The sequence below is a fragment of the Lepidochelys kempii genome, chromosome 8, assembly GCF_965140285.1.
Source record: "Lepidochelys kempii isolate rLepKem1 chromosome 8, rLepKem1.hap1, whole genome shotgun sequence".
Classification (NCBI taxonomy): domain Eukaryota; kingdom Metazoa; phylum Chordata; order Testudines; family Cheloniidae; genus Lepidochelys; species Lepidochelys kempii.
In genome coordinates, this window is record NC_136387.1 from 1,360,107 (window position 1) to 1,383,868 (window position 23,762).

General features: G+C 59.2%; 1 protein-coding gene across 5 annotated transcripts in view; it reads right to left on the minus strand.

The window, feature by feature from the left end:
• UNC5A (unc-5 netrin receptor A) overlaps positions 1 to 23,762 on the minus strand; it is an 89,205-nt gene that overhangs the window by 24,616 nt on the left and 40,827 nt on the right. For 3 of the 5 annotated variants that reach the window (XM_078853961.1, XM_073355133.2, XM_073355134.2), the window contains exon 2: positions 11,446 to 11,667. The exons of 1 other annotated variant lie outside the window; for it this stretch is intronic. In XM_078853961.1, coding sequence (XP_078710087.1) covers positions 11,446 to 11,667 — 222 coding nt within the window. Of the gene's footprint in view, positions 1 to 11,445; positions 11,668 to 12,387; positions 12,453 to 23,762 lie in introns of those variants that run through there. One more of the 5 variants, XM_073355137.1, reaches the window with a different exon arrangement.

Below are 23,762 nucleotides of genomic sequence, written 5' to 3' on the forward strand. Positions count from 1 at the left end.
TCTCCCGGCAGCGTCTGGCTCAGCTGGACTCGCTGGGCAGAGCTCCCGGGGGGAGCCGGGGGGCTGGAGGCGGTGGAGTCTGAGGAGGCGGTGAGGCCGCGGGGCCCACCCTGGAGGAAGTGCCAGCAGGAGGCAGCGCGACACTTTGGTGCGGAAAGGCCGATTTCCCGGTTCCCAGGCCCAGCCCCGGTTGTGCAGGGGCTGATGGCACCTCAGATCGTGGGCACTGAAAGATGCCATGGCTGGGGCGGGGCTTTTTTCCTCAGGGGGTCTGGCTCCCTGGGAATCATCGAATATCAGGGTTGGAAGGGACCTCAGGAGGTCATCTAGTCCCACCCCCTGCTCAAAGCAGGACCCATCCCCAATTAAATCATCCCAGCCAGGGCTTTATCAAGCCTGACCTTAAAAACCTCTAAGGAAGGAGATTCCACCACCTCCCTAGGTAACGCATTCCAGTGTTTCACCACCCTCCTAGGGAAAAAGTTTTTCCTAATATCCAACCTAAACCTCCCCCACTGCAACTTGAGACCATTACTCCTCGTTCTGTCATCTGCTACCATTGAGAACAGTCTAGAGCCATCCTCTTTGGAACCCCCTTTCAGGTAGTTGAAAGCAGCTATCAAATCCCCCCTCATTCTTCTCTTCTGCAGACTAAACAATCCCAGTTCCCTCAGCCTCTCCTCATAACTCATGTGTTCCAGTCCCCTAATCATTTTTGTTGCCCTCCGCTGGACACTTTCCAATTTATCCACATCCTTCTTGAAGTGTGGGGCCCAAAACTGGACACAGTACTCCAGATGAGGCCTCACCAATGTTGAATAGAGGGGAACGATCACGTCCCTCGATCTGCTCGCTATGCCCCTACTTATACAGCCCAAAATGCCATTAGCCTTCTTGGCAACAAGGGCACACTGCTGACTCATATCCAGCTTCTCGTCCACTGTAACGCCCAGGTACTTTTCTGCAGAACTGCTGCCGAGCCATTCGGTCCCTAGTCTGTAGCTGTGCATTGGATTCTTCCGTCCTAAGTGCAGGACTCTGCACTTGTCCTTGTTGAACCTCATCAGGTTTCTTTTGGGCCGATATTGAACAAAACCGGCCCCAGAATGGACCCTTGGTGCACTCCGCTTGATACCGGCTGCCAACTAGACATGGAGCCATTGATCACTACCCGTTGAGCCCGACAATCTAGCCAACTTTCTACCCACCTTATAGTGCATTCATCCAGCCCATACTTCTTTAACTTGCTGACAAGAATACTGTGGGAGACCATGTCAAAAGCTTTGCTAAAGTCAAGAAACAATACATCCACTGCTTTCCCTTCATCCACAGAACCAGTTTTCTCGTCATAGAAGGCAATTAGATTAGTCAGTGTGATACAGCATGGCCAGAAGGCAGCAGGAGAGTGATCTAGGAGAGAGACGTAAATCCCAGGATGAGGAGAAGCCTCATTCCCTGTAGAGGGAAGAAAGATTTCTATAGATTAATTAAAAGCACCTGAAGCCAATTAGAGCACCTGAACCTAGTCACCTAATAAAATCCCCCTGCTTCAATCAGCCAGGGGAAGGAGCAGGAGCAGTTTGAGCAGAGGAGAGTTTGGAGAAGTGCTGTGGCTGGCTAGAAGACCAAGACCCTAGGTAAAGAGACACCTGGCTTGTGCAGAGAGAGGGGGCAGGAAGCCCCACAAGCTGAAGAGGGAAGTAGCCCAGGGGAAGGAAGCACTAGTTCAAGTGGTTCACCACTATCCTTAGGGCCCCTGGGCTGGGACTGGAGTAGAGGGCAGGTCCCTCCCTCCCCTTCTCTGGGTTACTAGTGGGACAGTAGATACCCTAATTCAGGGGCAGGAAACTGCACCCTGAACCCCCCCCCCCAAGAAGAGGAAGCGCGGGGACCCATCACAATTGTACTGGCAATTTGCCACATCAGGCATGACTTGCCCTTGGTGAATCCATGCTGACTGTTCCTGATCACTTTCCTCTCCTCTAAGTGCTTCAGAATTGATTCCTTGAGGACCTGCTCCATGATTTTTCCAGGGACTGAGGTGAGGCTGACTGGCCTGTAGTTCCCAGGATCCTCCTCCTTCCCTTTTTTAAAGATGGGCACTACATTAGCCTTTTTCCAGTCGTCCGGGACTTCCCCCGATCACCAAGAGTTTTCAAAGATAATGGCCAATGGCTCTGCAATCACATCCGCCAACTCCTTTAGCACTCTCGGATGCAGCGCATCCGGCCCCATGGACTTGTGCTCGTCCAGCTTTTCTAAATAGTCCCAAACCACTTCTTTCTCCACAGAGGGCTGGTCACCTCCTCCCCATGCTGTGCTGCCCAGTGCAGCAGTCTGGGAGCTGACCTTGTTCGTGAAGACAGAGGCAAAGAAAGCATTGAGTACATTAGCTTTTTCCACATCCTCTGTCACTAGGTTGCCTCCCTCACTCAGTAAGGGGCCCACACTTTCCTTGACTTTCTTCTTGTTGCTAACATACCCGAAGAAACCCTTCTTGTTACTCTTAACATCTCTTGCTAGCTGCAACTCCAGGTGTGATTTGGCCTTCCTGATTTCACTCCTGCATGCCCGAGCAATATTTTTATACTCTGGTCATTCGTCCAATCTTCCACTTCTTGTAAGCTTCCTTTTTGTGTTGAAGATCAGCAAGAATTTCACTGTTAAGCCAAGCTGGTCGCCTGCCATATTTACTGTTCTTTCTACACATCGGGATGGTTTGTTCCTGCAACCTCAATAAGGATTCTTTAAAATACAGCCAGCTCTCCTGGACTCCTTTCCCTCTCATGTTGTTCTCCCAGGAGATCCTGCCCATCCATTCCCTGAGGGAGTCAAAGTCTGCTTTTCTGAAGTCTAGGGTCCATATTCTGCGGCTCTCCTTTCTTCCTTGTGTCAGGATCCTGAACTCAACCATCTCATGGTCACTGCCTCCCAGGTTCCCATCCACTTTAGCTTCCCCTACAAATTCTTCCCAGTTTGTGAGCAGCAGGTCAAGAAGAGCTCTGCCCCTAGTTGGTTCCTCCAGCACTTGCGCCAGGAAATTGTCCCCTACACTTTCCAAAAACTTCCTGGATTGTCTGTGCACCGCTGTATTGCTCTCCCAGCAGATATCAGGGTGATTGAAGTCTCCCATGAGAACCAGGGCCTGCGATCTAGTCACTTCTGTAAGTTGCCAGAAGAAAGCCTCATCCCCCTAGTCCAGTGGTCTATAGCAGACTCCCACCACGACATCACCCTTGTTGCTCGCATTTCTAAACTTAATCCAGAGACTCTCAGGTTTTGCTGCAGTTTCATACTTGAGCTCTGAGCAGTCTTATTGCTCCCTTACATACAATGCAACTCCCCCACCTTTTCTGCCCTTCCTGCCCTTCCTGAACAGTTTATATCCATCCATGACAGTACTCCAGTCATGTGAGTTATCCCCCAAGTCTCTGTTATTCCAATCACATCATAATTCCTTGACTGTGCCAGGACTTCCAGTTCTCTCTGCTTGTTTCCCAGGCTTCTTGCCTTTGTGTATAGGCACTTGAGAGAACTCACTGATCTTCTGGCTTTCTCAGTATGAGGCAGGAGCCCTCCCCTCTTGCGTTCTCCTGCTCGTACTTCCTCCCGGTACCCCACTTCCCCACTTACCTCAGGGCTTTGGTCTCCTTCCCCCGGTGAACCTAGGGGTCCTCCAGAGGCTGTTCCAAAGCTGGGACGTAGCACCATCCAGTGGACCCCTGGCACCTCCCCCCAGCTCTGTCAGTGCCCCTCAGGTCCGACCTGCAGCCCCCGCTACCCCAGGCCTGGGCACAGCTGGCCAGCTATGTTGCTGCATCTCAGTGACTGAGGGGAGCTCAGACCTCTCCCCCTTGTTCCCCGGCTCCTCTCCCCCCGCGCAGAGTGCTGCATACACAACCCACTCCCCGGTGTCACGGAGTGTGGGGGAGTCCAGGCCCTGCACCCCTCTTCCTGGGATTCACTGAGACTCTCAGCCAGCCAGTAAAACAGAAGGTTTATTGGACAACAGGAACACAGTCCAAAACAGAGCTTGTGGGTACCCCCAGGACCCCTCAGTCAAGTCCTTCTGGGGGAGCAGGGAGCTTAGACCCCAGCCCTGGGGTTCCCTGTGTTCCTCCACCCAGCCCCAAACTGAAACTAAACCCCCCCAGCAGGCTCTCTCCTGCAGCCTGTCTTCACATTCCTGGGCAGAGGTGTCACCTCCCCCTCCCGGCTCAGGTGACAGGCTCTCAGGTCTCCCATCCCCAGGGCACATTCCCAGGTCAACACTCCCCCCTCCCTGCTGAGTCACATCGTCACATCTCTCCCCCCTTTGAGACTGAACTGAGCGGGGTCACGCTGACCAGTGACCTGGGGAAGTTCGGGGCCCCCTCTCCGGGACAGCGCATCCGCTATCAGGTTGGCCCTTCCCTTCACGTGGACCACGTCCATGTCGTAATCCTGCAGGAGCAGGCTCCATCTCAGGAGCTTGGCGTTGGCTCCTTTCATCTGGTGCAGCCAGGTCAGGGGAGAGTGGTCGGTGTAGACGGTGAAGTGTCGCCCGAAGAGATAGGGCTCTAGTTTCTGGAGGGCCCACACCATGGCCAGGCACTCCTTCTCGATGGCCGCGTAGTGTTGCTCCCGGGGTAGCAACTTCTTGCTCAGGTACACGATGGGGTGTCTCTCCCCCTTTTCATCCTCCTGCATTAACACCGCCCCCAGTCCTGTGTCGGAGGCGTCGGTGAACACCACAAAGGGCTTGTCAAAGTCTGGGTTTGCCAGAACTGGGCCACTGACCAGAGCCTCCTTCAGCGCCCGGAAAGCCTCCTGGCACTGCTCGGTCCAGACCACCTTGTCTGGCTTCCCCTTCTTGCATAGCTCAGTGATGGGGGTGGCTATGGCGCTAAAGTGGGGCACAAACCTTAGGTAGTATCCTGCCATCCCAATAAAGGCTTGGACCTGCTTTTTGGTGTGGGGAGCGGGCCAGTCTCTGATCACCTCCACCTTGGCTGGTTCCGGCTTTAGGCGGCCGCTCCCCACCCGATGGCCCAGGTAAGATACTTCCGCCATCCCCACCTTGCACTTCTCCGCTTTTACAGTCAGCCCAGCCCCCTGGAGTCGGTCCAGCACTTGTCTAACCCGGGACACATTGTCCCCCCAGGTCTGGCTAAAGACACAGATGTCATTAATATACGCCATGGCAAAACTCTCCATCCCCCTCAGTAGCTGGTCCACCAGGCGCTGGAAGGTGGCCGGCGCTCCCTTGAGGCCGAAAGGCAGGGTCAGGAACTCATAGAGCCCCAGAGGGGTGATAAAGGCCGATTTCAGTCGGGCATCTGCATCCAGCAGCACTTGCCAGTAGCCCTTTGTAAGGTCCCTGGTGATAAGGTATCGAGCTCCTCCCAGCTTGTCTAGGAGCTCGTCCGGCCTGGGCATGGGGTAGGCATCCGATACAGTGATGGCATTGAGCTTCCGATAGTCCACACAGAACCGGACCGACCTGTCCTTTTTGGGGACCAGCACCACCGGCGAGGCCCAAGGGCTGGCCGATGGCTGGATCACCCCCAAAGCCAGCATGTCCCGGACCTCTCTTTCCAGGTCCTGAGCAGTTTTCCCTGTGACTCGGAAGGGGGAGCATCTTATCGGCGGGTGTGACCCTGTCTGCACCCGGTGGACAGTCAGATTAGTGCGTCCAGGCTGGTTGGAAAACAGCTGTCGGTACGGATGCAGCACCTCCCTGACCTCAGCTTGCTGGGCAGGGGTTAGCTGATCCGAGAGGGGAATTGTTTCCAGGGGGGAACCAGCTCTGGTCCCAGGGAATAGATCTACTAAAGGGTCATCTCCCTGCTCTTCCCACTGTCCACACACGGCCAACACCACATTCCCCCTGGCATAATATGGCTTCATCATATTCACATGGTACACCCGGCGGTGGTGCGCCCGGTTCGACAGCTCCACCACATAGTTTACCTCATTGAGCTGCTTGACGACCTTGAAAGGGCCCTCCCAGGCGGCCTGTAGTTTGTTCTTTCTCACGGGGATGAGAACCATCACCTGATCCCCGGTGGCGTAGGCACGGGCCCGTGCCGTGCGGTCATACCAGACCTTCTGCTTCCTCTGGGCTCTGGCCAGATTCTCCCTGGCCAGGCCCATGAGTTCAGCCAGTCTCTCTCGGAAGATCAGGACATACTCCACCACTGACTCTCCATCGGGAGTGGCCTTCCCCTCCCACTCGTCTCTCATCAGGTCCAGGGGGCCCCTCACCCTCCTGCCATATAACAGTTCGAAAGGCGAAAATCCGGCAGACTCCTGGGGCACCTCCCTGTACGCGAACAGCAGGTGAGGTAAGTACTTGTCCCAGTCCTGCGGGTGCTGGTCCATAAAGGTTTTCAGCATCATCTTTAGCGTCCCGTTAAACCTCTCCACCAGCCCGTTGGACTGGGGGTGATAAGCTGAGGCCCAGTCGTGCCGGACCCCACATTTCTCCCACAAGCACCGGAGCAGGGCCGACATGAAGTTGGAGCCTTGGTCTGTCAAGACTTCCTTGGGGAACCCCACTCGGCTGAAAATGGTCAGGAGCGCATCGGCCACGGTGTCGGCTTCGATAGAAGCTAAGGGCACTGCCTCGGGGTAGCGGGTGGCAAAATCTACCACCACCAGAATGTATTTCTTCCCCGACCGGGTCGTCCTGCTGAGAGGCCCCACGATGTCCATGGCCACCTTCTGGAAAGGCTCCTCTATGATGGGCAAAGGTCTCAAAGCCGCTTTCCCCTTGTCCCGGGCCTTCCCCACCCTCTGACAGGGGTCACAGGATCGGCAATACTGCCGGACCTTGGTAAAGACCCCGGGCCAGTAAAAGTTCTGTAGCAACCTCTGCCGGGTGCGCCGGATTCCCTGGTGCCCTGCGAGGGGGATGTCATGGGCCAGGTACAGGAGCCTGCGGCGATACTTCTGGGGGACCCCCAGCTGCCTCCTGATCCCACAGGACTCTACTTCCCTTGTGGGAGCCCATTCTCGGTACAGGAACCCCTTCTCCCACAGGAACCTCTCCTGGCAGCCTCTCCTCATGGTCCGTACCACCCTGAGGTCGGCCAGGTCCCTGAGCTTCCGCAAGGAGGGATCTTTCCTCAACTCGGCCTGGAACTCAGCGGCTGGGGCAGGGACGGGGCCCGGTTCCCCCTCAGTGGCCAGGTCTGAGGCCTCCGCCTCTCTGAGCCGTGCCCCTCGGCGCTCCCTCCCCACTAGGGTAGGGTCCTGCGCCTCCGGTGTGGTACCCTCCCCAAGGTCAGGGTGCAGTGCCCCTCGCCGGCTCTGGCTATGGGTCACAACCAGGGCGGTCTGGGGCTTGCTTGGCCAGTCCTCTAGGTCTCCCCCCCATCAAAACTTCAGTGGGCAAATGGTGGTGTACCCCCACATCCTTGGGGCCCTCCTTGGCCCCCCATTTCAGGTGTACCCTTGCCACGAACACCTTAAATGGGGTCCCGCCCACCCCTGTCAGGGTCAGGTAGGTGTTAGGCACCACCCGATCTGGGGCCACCACCTCGGGCCGGGCCAGCATCACCTCCGCGCCCGTGTCCCAGTATCCATTGACCTTCCTCCCATCCATCTCCAGGGGAACAAGGCACTCTCTCCGGAGGGACAGCCCCGCGCCCACCCTGTAAACTGAGCACCCTGAGTCCAGAGCCTCCGGCCCTCTGGCGGAGCTGGCCTGGGGTACTCTTCCCTCCTGCGCAGGTGGTAAACTGGTAGCCCCCCTTTCCTGGGTCGTCTGCCCCTCGTCCAGCTTAGTCCCTACCCATTTAACCCTGGGTAGGTTGGGTCTGCTCAGTCTGTCCCTGAGCCCGGGGCACTGGGACCGTACGTGGCCTCTCTGGCCACAGTGATAGCAGCTCAGGTCACGTTGGTCCCCTCGAGCGGGTCGGAGGGGCCCGACGCCAGGCGTTCCCCTTGGGAGGGGGTTCTCCCTATTTCCCCGCTGGGAGGCCCCCTGGTGACTCTCTCTCTGCATCGGGGGGGCCTGTTCTTTTGGGGCTCCTCCTGGCTACCCCCTGACCGACTGTTCACAAACTCGTCGGCCAGCTGCCCTGCGTGCTGGGGGTTCTCGAGCTTTTTGTCCACCAGCCACAGCCTCCGGTCGGAAGGGCACTGATCATACAGTTGCTCCAGTACGATTAGGTCAAGCAGGTCCTCTAGCTTGGGCCCCCGCTGTCCACTTGCGGGCATACCCCTGCATCCGGTTGACCAGTCGTAGGTAGGTGACCTCAGGCGTCTTACGCTGACTCAGGAACCTTCTCCGGTACATCTCGGGGGGTCAGCCCAAGCTCACGGAGCAGGGCCTGTTTGAACAGTTCATAGTCCCCTGCCTCCGGCCCTGTCATCCGGCTGTACACCTCCACGGCTTTGGGGTCCAGTAAGGGGGTGAGGAACTGGAGCCTGTCCGCAGGGTCAACCCTGTGCAGCTCACAGGCATTCTCAAAGGCCGTCAGGAAGCTATCTGTGTCCTCCCCCTCCTTCCGCTGGGCCAGGAAGCACTTATCAAAGCTCCTTGCAGTCTTGGGTTCCCCTCCCTCACTGCAGCCGGGGCCCCACTGCTCCTCAGCCTGGCCAGCTCCAGTTCATGCTGTCTCTGCTTCTCTTCATGCTGCCTCTGTTTCTTCTTCTCCTCCTGCTCATGCTTATGTTGCTTCTCCTCATGCTGACGTTGTTTTTCATGATCCTCCAGCTCCCTCATGTTCATCTCCCTCTCCCATTCCAGCCGCCTCCGCTCCAGGGATGGGGAGCTCCGCCGGGAGGATCCCCTGCTGGCTGCCGGGGTCAGGGTGCCCTTGGTATTCGCTGGGCTTCCCCCAACCCCTCCCCCAGGCCTAGGTAGGAAGGATCTCAGGATGTCCTCGGCAGCAGTCTGACCCCTCCCAGCCCGGTCAGGCCCCAGGGCCCACGCTGCGTCTGCCGGGCGGCTTCCCTCAGGGACAGGGATCGGGTCATCCAAGCGATCCCTCTCCTCCAAGTGGGCAATCAGCTGTTCCTTGGTGGACCTCCCGATGCGCAGCCCCCTCTGCCTGCACAGCTCCACCAGGTCGCTCTTCAGGCGTTTAGCGTACATCTCCGTGCTGGCCCCTCGCAGGCCGGGCAGCTTTCCACGGTTTCCAGGAAAAGCCCCTCGTGTGCCAGCCCTTCTTGAGGTCACCACCTCTTTGCCAGGGTCGAGCTGCAGACTCCTCTACCCCTGGGACCACTCACTGCAATCCCCCGGGGGACCCTGTTACTGTAAAAGTCCTTCTCTCTGGTCACACACTCCCAGGGGTTAACCGCCCCCGGAACCGTCTCTCTCTGAATCTTCAGCACGCCTGGTCTCCGTCAATCCCCCTTCGTTTTACTGTTCCCCAGTCACTTACTGCAGGAAGCGCCGTTCACGGGGTGCAGTACATCCCACCGCTGCCACCAGTTGTCACGGAGTGTGGGGGAGTCCAGGCCCTGCACCCCTCTTCCTGGGATCCACTGAGACTCTCAGCCAGCCAGTAAAACAGAAGGTTTATTGGACAACAGGAACACAGTCCACAACAGAGCTTGTGGGTACAACCAGGACCCCTCAGTCAAGTCCTTCTGGGGGAGCAGGGAGCTTAGACCCCAGCCCTGGGGTTCCCTGTGTTCCTCCACCCAGCCCCAAATTGAAACTAAACCCCCCCAGCAGGCTCCCTCCTGCAGCCTCTGTTCACATTCCTGGGCAGAGGTGTCACCTCCCCCTCCCCCTCCCGGCTCAGGTGACAGGCTCTCAGGTCTCCCATCCCCAGGGCACATTCCCAGGTCAACGCTCCCCCCTCCCTGCTGCGTCAGATCCTCACACCCGGCTCCCTCTGACACAGGCTGGCTGTGGCACCAGCCCCCCCCCCCCCCCAGGACCCCTCCTGCCACACACAGGCCTCGCTGACAGCTGCTGTCCCCGCCAGGCTGCAGAGACACCTGCCCTCAGCCCGGGAGAGCCAGCAGCTGCAAGAGCAGATGCAGCCTCCAGCGGGGAGGAGGGACAAGCCCAGGAGGAGGGTGCAAGGACACTGGAGCAGGGCTTCCCCCAGCTGCTCTGTCCAGCCTGGCCTGGGCGCGGCCACCCAGGACACCCCCGAGCAGGGGGCTCCAGAACAAGCCATCCACACCCCGGAGTGGGCACAGTGTGGCCACCCCACGGACTTGGAAGAGGGAGCGGGAGGGGGCAGATGGGAGCCCCGCAGTTTGCAGGCCAGGGACCCCCTGCCGCTGCCTGTGTCCTGCCCCAGTGTGCCGTGCGTGGCACGGCTCTGCACAGAGCAGTCCTTCCACTCCAGGGCCCCCCGTGCTCCGCCCTAGGGCCAGCAGGGGGCAGCGCGGCACTTTGGTGCGGAAAGGCCGATTTCCTGGTTCCCAGGCCCAGCCCCGGTTGTGCAGGGGCTGATGGCACCTCGGATCGTGGGCACTGAGAGATGCCATGGCTGGGGCGGGGCCTTTTTCCCCGGGCAGCTCTGAGTGGGACCGGCCGGGCTGGCATGGCCCGGTTCACAGGGGAGAAGCACAGCGCTGCCATTTAAGGAGACCCTCTGACTCACTGCCCCGGGGGGCTGCCCCACTCCTGGGCACTTACGCATTCACAGTGCAGGCTTCATACCCCCCACAAACCAGCCCAGCCCTGCATGCCAGGACACGGCGCCCCCCAGGCTGTGCAGTGATGGGGCAGAGCCCACCCAGCTGTGCCGTCCTCCAGGCCTGGGCAGCGTCAGGCCAATGAGCCGACAGCAGGCTCTGAGCCAGGGTGTGATGCCCCGCAGTGCACCAAGGAGCTGGAGCATGGCCTGGCTGCCGGCAGGTTCCCTGTGCCACGGGACAGGCCTCGTTCTGCCAGCGAACGCAGGGTCCGGCCAGGTCGGGCCCAGAGCTGGAGCATGGGCTTGACCCGCTGCCTTCCCCATGTAGCCATGGGACGAGCCCAGACACCCACGCATGCCGCACTCCCAGCCCAGCCTCCTCACGACATGGCGCACACACACCCCGGCTCTGCTGCCCTGGGCCTCTCCAAGGCTCTGGGACAGCAACTCCTGGGACTCCTCTCCCCTTAGGGCTCCTCCTTCCAACCCCAGCTCAGCCACCCCCAATCTCCCTCGCCCGGCCCCCACTGCTCCTCCAGCCTGACCGAGGCAGGCATGTCCCGATGTTACAGCCTGGCCACCCTGCACTGGGGGCACGTGTCACGCAGGGACCAGCAAACTCATCTCACTTGTGTCAGATTCACCCCAGACCTGGGGGTGCCTGGAGCCAGTGTCAGATCAGCCCAGCCCTGGCCAGCTCACGAGGTCTCCGATCGGGCACAAGGGGTGCAGGGCACCAGCTCTCCCTGCTTCCGGCCCTGGGCATGGCCAGCTGAAGGGGTTTAGCTGCCCTTGCTGATCCAGCCCCGATGCCCAGGCCCCAGCCCAGCCTGGCTGGCGCTGCCCTTACCGGTGCCCTGATCCGTGCTGCGCTGCGTGACATGCTCGCCCTGGTGCACCCACTCCCCGTTGCACTTGAAGTAGATCTGGGTGGCGGGCGTCGCCCTGCAGGCCAGGCTCACGGGCTTGTTCTTTACAATGTAGACATCTTGGGGTTCCAGCAGGAAGCGGGGCAGCAGGTCCGAAGAGGCCCCCGGCATGGGGTTGGCCACTGTGGCGCTCTGCTGGGCACCTGGCAGGAGAGGAGAGAGGCTCAGAGCCCCCCAGGGACAGGGAGATGGTGCAGGGAGCCAGGCTGCACCCTAGAGTAGCCCCAAGGAGAGCATCTGGGGCAGCACCCAGCCTTTGGAGTCACCAAGTCCAGGGCCAGCAGGGACCCTGGGCTCACCCCATCTGACCGGAGAAGTCACAGGCCAGGGACAACCCAGAATCACTCCTAGAAAAACTCCTCAAATGATGGAGAATCCACCAGGACCTCAGGAAATCCCCTCCCTGTTAAAAATGGGCTGCTACTGCCAGTCTGAACTCATCTGCCTTCAGCTTCCGGCCCCTGGGCCTGCTCAGCCCTTTCCCTGTGGGATGAGGGGCCCATTAGTGAGTATTTGTTGCCCATGTAGGTCCTGACAGACTGAGACCAACTCACCCCACAACTTTCTCTTTGGTAAGCTAGATCGATGAATCCCCTGGAGTCTGTCGTGCTAAGGCGGGTTTCTAACCCCTTCATCATTCCTGGGGCTCGTCTCTGACCCCTCCCCACTTTGCCAACATCCTTCTTGAACTGCGGGCACCACAGTTCAGGTGATTCTCCACCATGGCCCCCGACCTTTTTCAGAGCCCCGCCCCCACCCCCCGGAACGTATGGCCGCCGTTCCTGGCCCCTGGTGTACACAGTTACGTTCAGCCGTGTGCCGTGCAGCGTTCACGAGTGGTCTGGGGGCTCTGTATCACTGACCTGGGCTCTTCACTACGTCCCATGCCCCAGGTTGGATGCCAACTGCCAGCTTTTTCAGGGGTGATTTTATGTCTTCTCCCAGGTCAGTGATGAAGACGTTCCATGGGCAGGGCCAAGAACTGACCCTGCAGGACCCCACTAGCACGCCCCTGCGCCGTGACAACCCCCGTTACAGTTACTTTTGGAGACCCAGTGCATGGCCAGGCTTTAAGCCACCTAATGTGGGCCACTTTCATTTTCTATCATTGTCGTTTTCTAATCAGGACGTCGTGTGGCACCAAGTCTCTGATGTCAACAGGACCCCCTCTGGGAACGGCCCCTGGAATCTCCTGAGCAAAGACACGAAGGGACTTTGGCAGGGTCTGGTTTCCATAACCACACGCTGATTTGCAATCATTACATTCCCTCGCTGGGGCTGGCCTCTCCGCCAGCCCCTCACGTGGAACGCCGTCTGCCCTGCCCAGAGACACATGCAGCTCTGCCGGTGCCAATCCAACCCAACCTGCTGCCCCAGCTCCGCGGTGCCCCTCAATCCCAACACGCAGCCCCCTGCTATCCCACACTGGTTGGGGACACGGCGTTTGCTTTAGCCCAGGATTTTCGCCTGGCAGAGCTCAGTGTGGACGCGAGGCTGCACGGTCTCGCTGTTTTACACCTGTCACCACTGCGGGCTCTGCCACCCTTCCTCAGCTTCGTCTGTGCAGCCCAGCTACGGCGAGGTTCCCAGGGCCGAGAGGCGCGGTGAAAGCGTGACCGCCCCCCCGGGACAGCAAAGCCGGCAGTTACCGAGCGCAGATGCGGGCAACGGGCAGAGAGCACAGTGCCAGGACAGGGGGGTTCACAGACTCCTCCAGGAGCAGGCTCCGGGCAGAGCCTGGAACAAGCCCCCCCAGGACTGGGTCACAGTCCTGAGTACCTGCCTCCTGCTGCCCCAGCCGGCGTGGGGGGGTCACCTGGCTCCATCAGCTGCCCCCACCCTGGCTAATTCATCAGCGCAAAGCCCAGCAGGGTGTGACAAAGTGGGACTGTTCTTGATGTTTCCTCCGAATCGTGTGGGGGTGCCTCAGTTTCCCCTATGCAGTTCTTAAGTATCTAGGGGGTGGGGTAAGGGTGTATGATCACTGCAGAGCCCTAGAGGGCAGGTGTGTGCAGGGGGCTGGACACAGAGAATGGCCAACACCCTGTTTCCTGGCCACTGGTGGCCTGGGCCCTTCCCCCCTGCAAGGTGAGAGCTAAAGGGCTGGAGAACAAAGGAATCCGGTGACCTCCTGGCCCGGGAAAGGGACAAAGCCCAGAGGAGGAGAGGCTGGAGGGATATTCAGTTTGGGGTTGGCTGGGACATGGAGTGAAGGGCAGACGGGGTTGTCTGGCTCACGCCCCCCCAAAATGGACCTGGCTGAGGGGTCCTGTTCTCTGCACCTACAAGCTCTGTGTTAGACCATGTTCCTGTCGTCTAATAAACCTTCTGTTTTACTGGCTGGCTGAGAGTCCCGTCTGACTGCAGAGTTGGGGGGCAGGACCCTCTGGCTTCCCCAGGAGCCCCGTCTGGGCGGACTCGCTGGGGGAAGCGCAGGGAGGGGCAGAGGATGCTGAATGCTCCAAGGTCAGACCCAGGAAGGTGGAAGCTGTGTGAGCTGTGTGTCCTGAAGACAGGCTGCTCACAGAAAGGAGACTTCCCCAGAGTCCTGCCTGGCTTCGTGGGGAGCCTGGGGACTCTGTGACACAGGGCACTCGCTGAACCCGGTTTCACCCCCAGGCTGCACTTAACGTCGTGTGAGCTGCAGGGGCCGCGACTCACTTCTCCAGCACCCACAGCGCTGGGCAGGCACCTGCTCATGCCACCACAGGGAGAGGTCAATGCCCATGCCTGGGCGGTGGAGCCGTGGGGGAGCCGGGCTGTGCTGAGCCTGGAGCAGCATCGGGGATCCCAACATGGGGGCTGCGTAGCTGGACCCCCCGGAGCCCACAGGGAGGAGCTGTTCCTTCACTGGGCAGCTCCTTCCCACCCCAGCAGGGAACTGGCCCCACCAGCCTAGGGAGGGGGCTCAGGAATGTCTGAGAGCCCCTGGGTGACAGGGCTGGAGTGGGGCATGGGATGCCCATCGCTAAGAGACCTGCACCTGGCCCCTCCCCTGACCCTCACGCAGCAAACATCTGTTCCTGGACACCCCCAGTCAGCCCATGCCTGCACCTGGACACTCCCCACCCCCCCGCACAGCACACTACCTCTCCCCCTTGGCCTGACCCCAGGGAACAGGAGTCTGGTGCTGCCCCAGCCAGGGGGGCATCCGTCTGTCTGTCCCCACAGCCCAGCCCAGCCCCCCCTGCACGCACCAGGCCACCCCGCGGGCTGCCCAAGCCAGGGTCCTTGGCTGCAAGGGAGTCCCGCGGCCCAGCCCAGCCCGGCGTTCTCAGCCCCAGCTGGCTGTCAGCGCCAGGCCCTAGCTCAGACTCCCTAAAAACAGCCCTGCTGCGGGCAGGCCTGCGGGGAGCCGGGTGCCGTGGGGACAGAGCCCTTCCCTCCGGTGCCGGAGAAAATGCCCCAGCCAGCATTGCCAGCGTGGGTGGTGCGGAGGGCACGGGGGAGCACAGTGCCCCACACAGCCACCAGCCTGGGGCCGGGCTCTGGGTTCCCGTCCGGGGGGTGCCTGGGCAGGGGGCAGGCTGGGCACGGAGCACGGGCAGGTGCCTATGGGGCAGAGCGCGCCGTCTGTCCCTAGTGAGGGGAAGCTGTTTGCCTCACCCTGAAAGCAATGCCTGGGCCGGGGGGTCCCTGGGGGGATGGGGGAGTCGGGCCGAGAGATGGAGCTGGGCTCTACCACGGGGCTAAGAATGGGTGACGGGGGGGGGGGGGGATCCAGTACCCAGGACCCCCCCATCTGGCTGCCTCCCCTCCAGTCAGCCCCCCGCCCCGGAAAGAGTTACTAAAACTGCCCTAAGCGGTTGATTAACAAATGATAAACTAGCGATTGTGGCTCCGAGCTGTAATTGCTGCTGCTAATTGGCTGGTTAGGATTTAATCAGCAATTACATGGAGTGCAGGGCAGTAATTAGATGCCTCCTTGCACAGGCCCTGGATCCAGCCCCTGTTCTCCTCAATCACGCACAGTCACTCAGAGGGGCCTGGGGCTGCACACACAGATGATGGGGGCCTAGAGTTGGGATACAGGAGGGTATACAGAGAGCCGGGGGGGGGGGGGGAGCACAGACAGGCTGGGGACAGGGTGGGGATGCACAAATGGGGGGTCAGGACAGGGGTGCACAGATGGGGTGGGGCATGGAAGGGGCACACAGACAGGTTGGGGGAAGGACGGGGGTGCACAGATGGGGTGGGGGCATGGAAGGGGCACACAGACAGGTTGGGGGAAGGACGGGGGTTCACAGATGGGGAGGGGGCATGGAAGGGGCACACAGACAGGTTGGGGGCAGGACAGGGGTGCACAGATGGGGAGGGGGCATGGAAGGGGCACACAGACAGGTTGGGGGCAGGACAGGGGTGCACAGATGGGGAGGGGGCATGGAAGGGGCACACAGACAGGTTGGGGGCAGGACAGGGGTGCACAGATGGGGTGGGGGCATGGAAGGGGCACACAGACAGGCAGAGAGCACAGTGCCAGGACAGGGGGGTTCACAGACTCCTCCAGGAGCAGGCTCCGGGCAGAGCCTGGAACAAGCCCCCCCAGGGCTGGGTCACAGTCCTGAGTAGCTGCCTCCTGCTGCCCCAGCCGGCGTGGGGGGTCACCTGGCTCCATCAGCTGCCCCCACCCTGGCTAATTCATCAGCGCAAAGCCCAGCAGGGTGTGACGAAGTGGGACTCTTCTTAATGTTTCCTCTGAATAATGTGGGGGTGCCTCAGTTTCCCCTAGGCAGATGGGGAGGGGGCATAGAGGGGGGCACACAGACAGGGGCAGGCCAGGGGTGCACAGATGGGGTGGGGGCATGGAAGGGGCACACAGACAGGTTGGAGGCAGGACGGGGGTGCACAGATGGGGAGGGGGCAAAGTGGGCATGCACATAGGGGGCAGGAAGGGGAGACTTCCCTGCAGTATATTTGTCTTTGCCCCTTTGCTGCGTTTGCCCCCAGCTCCCCATGGGGCGGCAGGCCATGGGGAGGGCTCTGAAGCAGCAAGGGGCCTGTCCCTGCCCCTCGGACACGTTGCTTGTGGGGCTGGTGGGCTGGGCTGGGCTGTGTGGGCGGCGCTGCCCCCTGCTGCCCCAGGCGCTGAATGGAAACGGGCAGCATGAGCCACGTGGCAGGGCCCAGCTACAGGGCGACGCCGAGCGGGGTGCATTGGCGGGCAAGGCCCGTTATCGATCCTGATGCTGCCCGAGCCCCCCAGCCTCAGAACAGTCTGTGCTGGCTGGGACGGGGGGGGGGGGGGGGGCGGACAGCACGGGCAGTGCCAGGGACAGCTGTGCATAGTGGGAACGCTCAACTCCCCCCCTGTGGCCCCTGGGCCAAGCCTGAATGTCACGGGGTCCCCGGGCGATGCTCTGGAACTGCTCCCCACGAAGCCAGGCAGGACTCTGGGGAGTCTCCTCTCGGGGGGCAGCCTGTCTGCAGGACACACAGCTCACCCGGCTTCCACCTCCCTGGGTCTGACCTCGGAGCATTCAGCCTCCTCTGCCCCTCCCTGCGCTTCCCACAGCGAGTCCACCCAGTTGGGGTCCTGGGGAAGCCAGAGGGTCCTGCCCCCCAACTCCGCAGTCAGACGGGACTCTCAGCCAGCCAGTAAAACAGAAGGTTTATTAGACGACAGGAACAAGGTCTAACACAGAGCTTGTAGGTGCAGAGAACAGGACCCCTCAGCTGGGTCCATTTTGGGGGGCAGTGAGCCAGACAACCCCGTCTGCCCTTCACTCCTCGTCCCCAGCCAGCCCCAAACTGAAACTCCCTCCAGCCCCTCCTCCTCTGGGCTTTGTCCCTTTCCTGGGCCAGGAGGTCACCGGATTCCTTTGTTCTCCAACCCTTTAGCTCTCACCTTGCAGGGGGGGAAGGGCCCAGGCCATCAGTGGCCAGGATACAGGGTGTCGGCCATTGTCTGTGTCCAGACCCCTGCACACACCTGCCCTCTAGGGCTCTGCAACAATCATACACCCTCATCCCACCCCCTAGAGACTTAAGAACTGCCTAGGGGATGGCATGCAGAACGCAATGCCATCCACAGCCTCAGAAACAACTCTGACATCATAATCAAAAAGGCTGACAAAGGAGGTGCTGTTGTCATCATGAATAGGTCGGAATATGAACAAGAGGCTGCTCGGCAGCTCTCCAACACGAGTTTCTACAAGCCATTACCCTCTGATCCCACTGAGAGTTACCAAAAGCAACTACAGCATTTGCTCAAGAAACTTCCTGAAAAAGCACAAGATCAAATCCGCACAGAGACACCCCTGGAGCCCCGACCTGGGATATTCTATCTACTACCCAAGATCCATAAACCTGGAAATCCTGGGCGCCCCCTGACAGCAGGATTGTCTGGCTATGTAGACTCCCTCCTCAGGCCCTACGCTACCAGCACTCCCAGCGACCTTCGAGACACCACTGACTTCCTGAGGAAACTTCAATCCATCGGTGATCTTCCTGATAACACCATCCTGGCCACTATGGACGTAGAAGCCCTCTACACCAACATTCCACACAAAGATGGACTACAAGCCGTCAAGAACACTATCCCCGATAATGTCACGGCTAACCTGGTGGCTGAACTTTGTGACTTTGTCCTTACCCATTAACTATTTTACATTTGGGGACAATGTATACCTTCAGATCAGCGGCACTGCTATGGGTACCCGCATGGCCCCACAGGATGCCAACATTTTTATGGCTGATTTAGAACAACGCTTCCTCAGCTCTTGTCCCCTAACGCCCCTACTCTACTTGCGCTATATTGATGACATCTTCATCATCTGGACCCATGGAAAAGAATTGAGGAATTCCACCATGATTTCAACAACTTCCATCCCACCATCAACCTCAGCCTGGTCCAGTCCACACAAGAGATCCACTTCCTGGACACTACAGTGCTAATAAACAATGGTCACATAAACACCACCCTATACCGGAAACCTACTGACCGCTATTCCTACCTACATGCCTCCAGCTTTCACCCTGACCACACCACACGATCCATCGTCTACAGCCAAGCTCTGTGATACAACCGCATTTGCTCCAACCCCTCAGACAGAGACAAACACCTGCAAGATCTCTGTCAAGCATTCTTACAACTACAATACCCACCTGCAGAAGTGAAGAAACAGATTGACAGAGCCAGAAGAGTTCCCAGAAGTTACCTACTACAGGACAGGCCTAACAAAGAAAATAACAGAACGCCACTAGCCATCACCTTCAGCCCCCAACTAAAACCCCTCCAACGCATTATTAAGGATCTACAACCTATCCTAAAGGATGACCCAACACTCTCACAAATCTTGGGAGACAGGCCAGTCTTTGCCTACAGACAGCCCCCCAACCTGAAGCAAATACTCACCAGTAACCACATACCACACAACAGAACCACTAACCCAGGAACCTATCCTTGCAACAAAGCCCGTTGCCAACTGTGCCCACATATCTATTCAGGGGACACCATCACAGGGCCTAATAACATCAGCCACACTATCAGAGGCTCGTTCACCTGCAGATCCACCAATGTGATATATGCCATCATGTGCCAGCAATGCCCCTCTGCCATGTACATTGGTCAAACTGGACAGTCTCTACGTAAAAGAATAAATGGACACAAATCAGATGTCAAGAATTATAACATTCATAAACCAGTCGGAGAACACTTCAATCTCTCTGGTCACACAATCACAGACATGAAGGTCGCTATCTTAAAACAAAAAAACTTCAAATCCAGACTCCAGCGAGAAACTGCTGAATTGGAATTCATTTGCAAATTGGATACTATTAATTTAGGCTTAAATAGAGACTGGGAGTGGCTAAGTCATTATGCAAGGTAGCCTATTTCCCCTTGTTTTTTCCTAACCCCCCCCAGACGTTCTGGTTAAACTTGGATTTAAACTTGGAGAGTGGTCAGTTTGGATGAGCTATTGCCAGCAGGAGAGTGAGTTTGTGTGTGTGTGTGTCCCCGGGAATAAAAAAGGGGGGGGGGGGGGAGAAAGCCTGGATTTGTGCTGGACATGGCCCACCTTGATTACCATGCACATTGTAGGGAGAGTGGTCACTTTGGATGAGCTATTACCAGCAGGAGAGTGAGTTTGTGTGTGTATGGGGGTGGGGGGGTGAGAAAGCCTGGATTTGTGCTGGAAATGGCCCACCTTGATTATCATGACAGGTTTCAGAGTAACAGCCGTGTTTGTCTGTATTCGCAAAAAGAAAAGGAGGACTTGTGGCACCTTAGAGACTAACCAATTTATTTGAGCATGAGCTTTCGTGAGCAACAGCTCACTTCATTGGATGCTCACGAAAGCTCATGCTCAAATAAATTGGTTAGTCTCTAAGGTGCCACAAGTCCTCCTTTTCTCCTTGATTATCATGCACATTGTAAAGAGAGTGGTCACTTTGGATGGGCTATTACCAGCAGGAGAGTGAGTTTGTGTGGGGGGGGGGGGTGGAGGGTGAGAAAACCTGGATTTATGCTGGAAATGGCCCAACTTGATGATCACTTTAGATAAGCTATTACCAGCAGGACAGTGGGGTGGGAGGAGGTATTGTTTCATGATCTCTGTGTGTCTATAATGTCTGCTGCGGTTTCCACGGTACGCATCTGATGAAGTGAGCTGTAGCTCACGAAAGCTTATGCTCAAATAAATTGGTTAGTCTCTAAGGTGCCACAAGTCCTCCTTTTCTTTTTGCCTAGGGGAAACTGAGGCACCCCCACACGATTCAGAGGAACCATTAAGAACAGTCGGTGAGGATGTGACGCAGCAGGGAGGGGGGAGTGTTGACCTGGGAATGTGCCCTGGGGATGGGAGACCTGAGAGCCTGTCACCTGAGCCAGGAGGGGGAGGAAGAGGTAACACCTCTGCCCAGGAATGTGAACAAAGGCTGCAGAAGGGAACCTGCTGGGGGGGGGGTTAGTTTCAGTTTGGGGCTGGGTGGAGGAACGCAGGGAACTCCAGGGCTGGGGTCAAAGCTCCCTGCCCCCCAGAAGGACTTGACTGAGGGGTCCTGGGGGTACCCACAAGCTCTGTTTTGGACTGTGTTCCTGTTGTCCAATAAACCTTCTGTTTTACTGGCTGGCTGAGAGGCTCAGTGAATCCCAGGAAGAGGGGTGCAGGGCCCGGACTCCCCCACACTCCGTGACACAGTCCCACTTCGTCACACATGCAACATAACAAGATGAATAAACCCCACTTCCTCACACTGAGCCAAGAGCAGCCCGGCCCAAGGGGTCGGCCCAGCGGGGGCAGAGGCAAGTCCAGATGCGCCCTGTGGCCCAAGGACCCTGCTCCAGTTTGGGCTGAGCCAGGCCCAGCAGGGGCAGCCGGGGACATCCCCAAGCCCCCCAGGAACACCCAGCCTGGTGGGGCGCCTGCTCTGGGATCTCTCGTCCCTCTGGAAAGGGCTCTGCCGAGGCAGCCCGGGTGGGGGGAGCCGGGCACCTGGCCCTGCAGGAGAGCTCTCCTCAGGCTGCTCCCCGACCGACCGGCCACGGGAGGCCTGCGCTGAGCCGGCTGCCCGCAGCCCTGCCCGCTCCGCCAGCCGGCCCCCCCGGGAGGGGACGCTGCTGGAGCAGAACCAGCAGCTCCCCGCTCCCAGCTGCGAGCCCCGGCCCTGCCACCCACGCATGTCTGCCACCAGGCGAGGCAAGTCACTGCAGCTAATTTCCACGGAGACATAAGCAGCAGCCCTAACGCGCGGTAATCCCCATCAGCACTCCACAGCCTCACCGGCAATTCATTCAATTAACCCCCCTGTTCTGGGGAGAAAGGCATTTCCTAGTCACAGATTTAACGACCCCCAGCTGCAGCCTGGGAAGCCGGGGACTCAGCCGCACGCACGCACACTGCGGTTTCACCCACATGTACACACACTGCTGGCTTACACGCACACACACGCACACACACGCACCCATGCACACTGTGATCTCACACGCACGCCCACTGTGATCTCTCTCACACACACACACACTCTACGATCTCACACGCACACACACACTGCAGTTTCACCCATACGTACACACACTGCTGTCTCACATGCACTGCAGTCTCACACATGCTGTGACGAAGTGGGACTGTTCTTGATGTTTCCTCCGAATCGTGTGGGGGTGCCTCAGTTTCCCCTATGCAGTTCTTAAGTATCTAGGGGGTGGGGTAAGGGTGTATGATCACTGCAGAGCCCTAGAGGGCAGGTGTGTGCAGGGGGCTGGACACAGAGAATGGCCGACACCCTGTTTCCTGGCCACTGGTGGCCTGGGCCCTTCCCCCCTGCAAGGTGAGAGCTGAAGGGCTGGAGAACAAAGGAATCCGGTGACCTCCTGGCCCAGGGAAAGGGACAAAGCCCAGAGGAGGAGGGGCTGGAGGGAGTTTCAGTTTGGGGCTGGCTGGGACATGGAGTGAAGGGCAGACGGGGTGTCTGGCTCCCTGCCCCCCAAAATGGACCCAGCTGAGGGGTCCTGTTCTCTGCACCTACAAGCTCTGTGTTAGACCATGTTCCTGTGGTCAAATAAACCTCTGTTTTACTGGCTGGCTGAGAGTCCCGTCTGACTGCGGAGTTGGGGGGCAGGACCCTCTGGCCCCCCCAGGACCCCGCCTGGGCGGACTCGCTGGGGGGAAGCGCACGGAGGGGCGGAGGAGGCTGAATGCTCCGAGGTCAGACCTGGGAAGGTGGAGCCGGGTGAGCTGTGTGTCCTGCAGACAGGCTGCCCCCGAGAGGAGACTTCCCCAGAGTCCTGCCTGGCTTCCTGCGGAGCAGCTCCCGAGCATCGCCCAGGGACTCCGGGACACATGCACACACACGGTGGTGTGGTCTCACACATGCACACTGCACGCAGGCCGCACTGCATGTCAAGTGACCAGAAAACACGCACCCTGCAGCCACCTGTTGCAAAGCACACACTACACATTAAACACGCGGGCACACCCATGCGCCCAGCACTGCCCAGCCAGAGCCCCAGACGTTCTCCTGCTCGGGCCAAGCAGCTGGCGAGTTACAGCCAGGTGCAAACCCAGTCACAAAGGTTTCAGTCAGCACAGCCGTAAAAGAACCTCAGCCCCGCCGGGCTGTGCCTGGCTCCCCAGGCTAACGGGCCAGTTGTTCTCCAGGGAGTGGGGCTTTGCTCACATGTGACATGAGTTTAGCAGTCTCTGCTCTAAGTCCCCACTGGACATCCAGCCACATCACTTAGACCAGTCCCCCAACGTAGCTCAGGAGAAACCCAGGCTGGGCTGGCAGCGGGGCTGAGGGGACCAGTGGAGCTGCCGGGGGGAGCCCAGGGCCCAAGCCAAGGAACTGCCCCAAATCCCTCCCAGAGCCAACCTGCCAGAAAACCTCCGGGTTGGATTTGCAGATTGCCAGCGACGGAGGCTCCCACGTGCCCGGTCAGTGGCTCTGGTGGTCATGGACCCAGTAACGTGGGTCTCTCACCGGCTGGTGCTGGGACCTTGGCCCTAGCTCAGCACGGGGGCTGGGCTTCCACAGCTACCTTCTCATGGCACGCAGCCGTCACGGGGTGGGCTCAGCTACCAGTGGCAGGGCAGCAGGATGGCAGTGCTGGGCACATGGACCCCACCCACACAGGGCTCAGCCAGCCACCCACAGCTCACAGGCACACACATTCCTGCGGGCAGTGCCAGTCAGGGGAGCCCCATGGCTCCCAGACCAGCTTGTTGGCATCTCCCAGGCTCTGTCCTTGCTGCTCCCTGGAGACATGGCTCCTGGCAGCAGCCCCAGGCAGGGGGGTGCAGGGGGGCACCTGGTTGCTGCCCAGGGGAACGGACTCAGGTGGGACACGCGCCCAGTGTGGGAGGCGCCAGTCTCAGGATGTGCAGCTGGCAGAGGACCCGGCCTCATCAGGCCAGAGCTGCCCCCCCAATGTGGGGTTCCAGGTTCGCGTGGGGCTGGCACTGGAGAGGGCTTTGCCCAGAAACAGATGAATGGCTGTGCCAGCGGCCCAGCACTCCCAAGAGACCCTCCAATAACAACCCTCCTCACGCTGCCCCGTTGGCCCCCCTTCGGCCCCAGTGCTTAGCCAAGAGTGGCAGCCTGGCGGGGCTGTTCCCGTTGGGACAAGTCAGTGCGAGGAGTCTGCCTGCTCCAGGGGATACTGTGTAGCCACGAGGAACAGGCATTCAGACCCCGTTCCCTGGGACCAAACAGCCGCCCCCTCGCTATCCCCACACCCGCCCCTCCGGCAGGCTCTGTGCCCAAAGAGCTGCTCACTCTCACCCCTGCTTAGCTCACCCCG